The sequence below is a fragment of the Octodon degus genome, unplaced genomic scaffold (assembly GCF_000260255.1).
Source record: "Octodon degus isolate 3935 unplaced genomic scaffold, OctDeg1.0 scaffold00334, whole genome shotgun sequence".
Classification (NCBI taxonomy): Eukaryota; Metazoa; Chordata; class Mammalia; order Rodentia; family Octodontidae; genus Octodon; species Octodon degus.
In genome coordinates, this window is record NW_004524910.1 from 1,148,550 (window position 1) to 1,149,627 (window position 1,078).

A 1,078-nucleotide genomic window follows, 5' to 3' on the forward strand; every position below is an offset into this window, starting at 1 on the left:
AAATTTTGTCTAACTCAAAAAAAAAAAAAAGAAAAACAATTAGATCTGCCAAAATATATTTATTTCTACTATTTTACCAAATTAATATGAGGTTGGAGTTATGATGCTCACAGAACAGGTTATTCCTTTAGACTAAGATACTACAGAGTTCATTTAAATCTTACCTTTGGGGAGAGAATAAGTTGCAGAATTACTTTGCTCCAGACTGATCACTCCCAGTAGGAAAACCAGCTTGCTCATACTCAGAGGCATTTTCAAACTCAAATTCTTCAGTTGGAAATTTAGAGAGACTAAAAAGAAAGGAAAAAAAAAAATACTTAGTTGGAAGACCAGCAGTAGAACAATTTAAATTTATTCATTGATCAAAATTCATTAAGTTTACCCATTAATGAAACTTAAGGCATTCAAGCATGTCCACAGAATGTTGCTGAAAATAGGGTTTTGAGAAGTCTTTTGCAAGATGTGGACAACCAGCGAAAGTAACAGAATCTGGATGGAGCAGTGTTACAAATTCTACTACACCTGCGTCAATTAGTGGCTGTCCCCAGAACATTTTTGTCTAGCAGAGTGGTTGGTCTGTGATTTTCATTTATAAGAGTCACTCACTCCATTGGAGAGGTTACCACTTTCTACAAGAGGACTGAATGCCAACGTTGCTCTTGTTTGCAAAAGTAGATTTTCTCTGTAGGCAAGCAACTCATTAAAAAATGTTAATTTTTTCTTTTGCTTGTTTATCAGAGACAGTAACTAGATAGCTATTATTGCTGTGAAGGAGAGGTGAGGAACAATAATTAAGTAGCATATACAGGGAGTCACTCTGGGGCGTTTGTGAATCTACATTCTCCTTTTCTCTTAATTTGCAAAACGCCAACATTAAATCTTCACTACTACATCTGGCAGATGTCAAGACACAGGAAAAAGGCTATGATTATCTGCAAGTATTCTTCTTGGCTGAGTTCTTGGCCTGTGGTCAGTGTGCAAAACTTGCATGTGGGTTGGCCAATGCTGTCTACCACACAGCAACATGAAATGCTTCTTTAAGTGTTTTATAAATTACCTGCTAAAAATAGCAAATATC

The 1,078-nt window shown here is 35.8% G+C and overlaps 1 protein-coding gene across 1 annotated transcript in view; it reads right to left on the reverse strand.

The window, feature by feature from the left end:
- The window catches only part of Ovch2 (ovochymase 2), a 20,660-nt gene extending 20,408 nt beyond the window's left edge, over positions 1-252 (reverse strand). Inside the window, exon 1 of the mRNA XM_023708135.1 lies at positions 165-252. Coding sequence (XP_023563903.1) covers positions 165-252 — 88 coding nt within the window. The remainder of the gene's footprint in view (positions 1-164) is intronic.
- Between the last annotated feature and the right edge of the window lie 826 nt (positions 253-1,078).